General features: G+C 40.7%; 1 protein-coding gene across 1 annotated transcript; it reads right to left on the reverse strand.

Annotated features, from left to right (window-relative positions):
• LOC107641657 (1-aminocyclopropane-1-carboxylate synthase 3-like) lies at positions 209-2326 on the reverse strand. Its single transcript, XM_016345136.2, has 3 exons — positions 1929-2326; positions 1513-1805; positions 209-1432 (listed from the first exon to the last, which is right to left on the reverse strand). The coding sequence occupies exons 1-3, from the start codon at positions 2073-2075 to the stop codon at positions 469-471; spliced, it is 1404 nt and encodes a 467-aa protein (XP_016200622.1). The 5' UTR covers positions 2076-2326; the 3' UTR covers positions 209-468.

A 2587-nucleotide genomic window follows, 5' to 3' on the forward strand; every position in this document is an offset into this window, starting at 1 on the left:
AAGCCTAGCCCACCGTGTGTTTCGCCGGCGGTGCGTGCCATTGTATATTTATGTGCGCGTTCACACAGCGCCCATTATCTCTTCTTGTATATTATCTAATAAGATAAGTTTTGTAATGGAAAAATTGTCAAACTTTTTACATATCTATCACATCAGGAAGCATGTTCATAAATAAGTAGGGTAATTGATTATTATGGAAATCAAACAATAATTAAATACATTCATATATATAGCAAGCTAATTAATTAGTAAGTACATTCCACACTGCACATCCACGTGGACAGAGTGCTTTCAGTTTCTTTCTCTACATCATGATCGATCCCCCATTAAGAAAAATAAATAAAAAATAAAAAAGAACTATGTCTTTTGAACTCCACCAAAAATATTCGGGAAGCTAAAAAAAAAAAAATTGTGCATGCGTTCAGATTCCACAAACAACATGAAGATGCTAGCTAGCTATAGCTATAGTTATCGTTCTTCAGGCGCACGATGATCGCGAGACGAAAGCCGAAAAACCCAATTAGAGAATGACTTTGTGAAACTTACAGAAGAAGAGCCACATTCAGCTCCTGTGGAGTCTGTAACGAAGTTCTTGACTCGTTTCATGGCTACGTTTAAAGTGTCTTGAGACATGTTGGCAAAGCACACCCTGAACCACCCTGGCTCACTGCAATGGCACGACGAACCCGGAGAAATGTTCAAGCCAACTTGGTAGACAATCTTCTTCCAGAGCTCCATCTCAGCCTCAAAAGTGTTGGAACAGAGAAGGTGCCTCATATCAACCCAGCAGAACAAACCAGCATTGCTTTTCAGGCACTTTATTCCCGCTTTCTGCAACCCTGTTACGAGCATTCTCTGTCTCCGTCTCAGCCTCTTTTGATTCTCGGAGATGTATTTCTTCGTAAACTTGTTGTCACTCAGCATGGCTGCCAGAAGATACTGAGTTTGTGAAGAAACCAATCCAAAGCTTGACATCTTGGTCGCCGCAGCCACAACGGCGTCGTTTTCGGAGTAGATAGCACCGACGCGGAAACCGGGTAAACCCAAGTCCTTGGAGAGACTATAAACAACGTGAACTCTGTTCCAAATTTTGGTAGCGTCATTAGGATTCATTTCCTTAAGGATCTCCATGACGCTAACAAAGCTTGGAGAGCTAAAAACGGTGCCAGAGTAAATCTCATCGCTTATCAAGTGCATGGTTTCTTTGTCTTTGATGAAGTCAACGAGCAAGTCGAATTCATTACGAGAAAGAGTGGTTCCCAGAGGGTTTGAGGGATTCGTGACCAAGACTCCTTTGACTCTAAGGTTACGCTTTGTTGCGTCTTGGTAGGCTTGTTCCAAAGCTGACTCAGTGATTCGGAAGTTGTTTGAGCTCGTGCATTGTATTGGGACAATTTCAACCCCGGTTCGCCACTTGAGGTCTCTATCGAATCTGCACAAGTGCAAGCAAAATAAGATCAGAGACTGAAAAGTAAGAAACATATGCACGTATTCAGTGCAACTAAGACGCACCCTGGGTAATATGGGGTGGGAAGGAGGAAGGCATCGCCCTCTTCGGCAACGCAGAACATCAGGGTCTCATTTGCCGAGGTGGCGCCGGCGGTGAGGACCATGTGGTTGGGATCAAAAGTGACCTTGTTTCCTCTTATCTCGGCCATGAAATCCACCAATGCTTTCTTGAAAAGAGGGAGACCGTGGTAGTCTTGAAAGAGAGCAAGCTCTCGGAATATGGATTTGCCGTCGCGTTTGAATCCGGACACGTCAGGATTCTTCGCCAGCCATGACTCCAGGAGGTCGAAAGAGAGCTGCCAATTATTGAAAAACATAAGTTTTCTTACATGTGAGCCATGCCTTAAATAATAATTGATGAGCTAGCAGCTTCTTTGTTTTTGCTTTTTTTGCACCAAAATAATAGTGTTGCAACTAACCTGATTTTCGGCAAGACCCATTTGAATGATTCCATTAGGGTTCTTAACCTTATCATAGGGATTCTTTTCATATTCTTCCCATCCTAGGAAGTATGAAGAATCTTGGCCGTGAGTGTTGCATGTTGCTTTTCTAGACAATAGCCTCATTTTTCTTTTTCTTTTTTTTTTTCAGGGAGGTTGGGAAATAATGAGTGAAGAGGGGGTATTCTTAGATTATATAAACTAAAAAGTGTACAAGGGAATGTATATAGATAAGGCTCAAAAATAGAATTTCTCGTCAATATATAGCTTTTAGGAGCAAGCAAGAGATGGAGAAGGAATATTTGAGTGGGACTATAGGGAGTAATGAGAGAGAGATAGATAGAGTGCAGATCTTAGTTGATATGTAGATTGAAACATCGAAGATGAATTGGTGGGTGAAGTAGTGAGAAGCATGGTATATTTATACATGAAAAATCCAATAGACAAACACTGGGCCACCTTTGTTTCAATTTGCAAACAACACTTTTGACTAAACATCATCTCTCATCCAATAACCAGATTGATGAGAAATTATTAAATGCTTAGTCTTATTATAGATGTCAATGTATACTGTATTTATAATTAATTTAAGTTGTAACTCATTGGAATAACACTACAACATAGTTATACTAGAATGT

Source organism: Arachis ipaensis, chromosome B05, assembly GCF_000816755.2.
Source record: "Arachis ipaensis cultivar K30076 chromosome B05, Araip1.1, whole genome shotgun sequence".
In the NCBI taxonomy this organism is placed as follows: domain Eukaryota; kingdom Viridiplantae; phylum Streptophyta; class Magnoliopsida; order Fabales; family Fabaceae; genus Arachis; species Arachis ipaensis.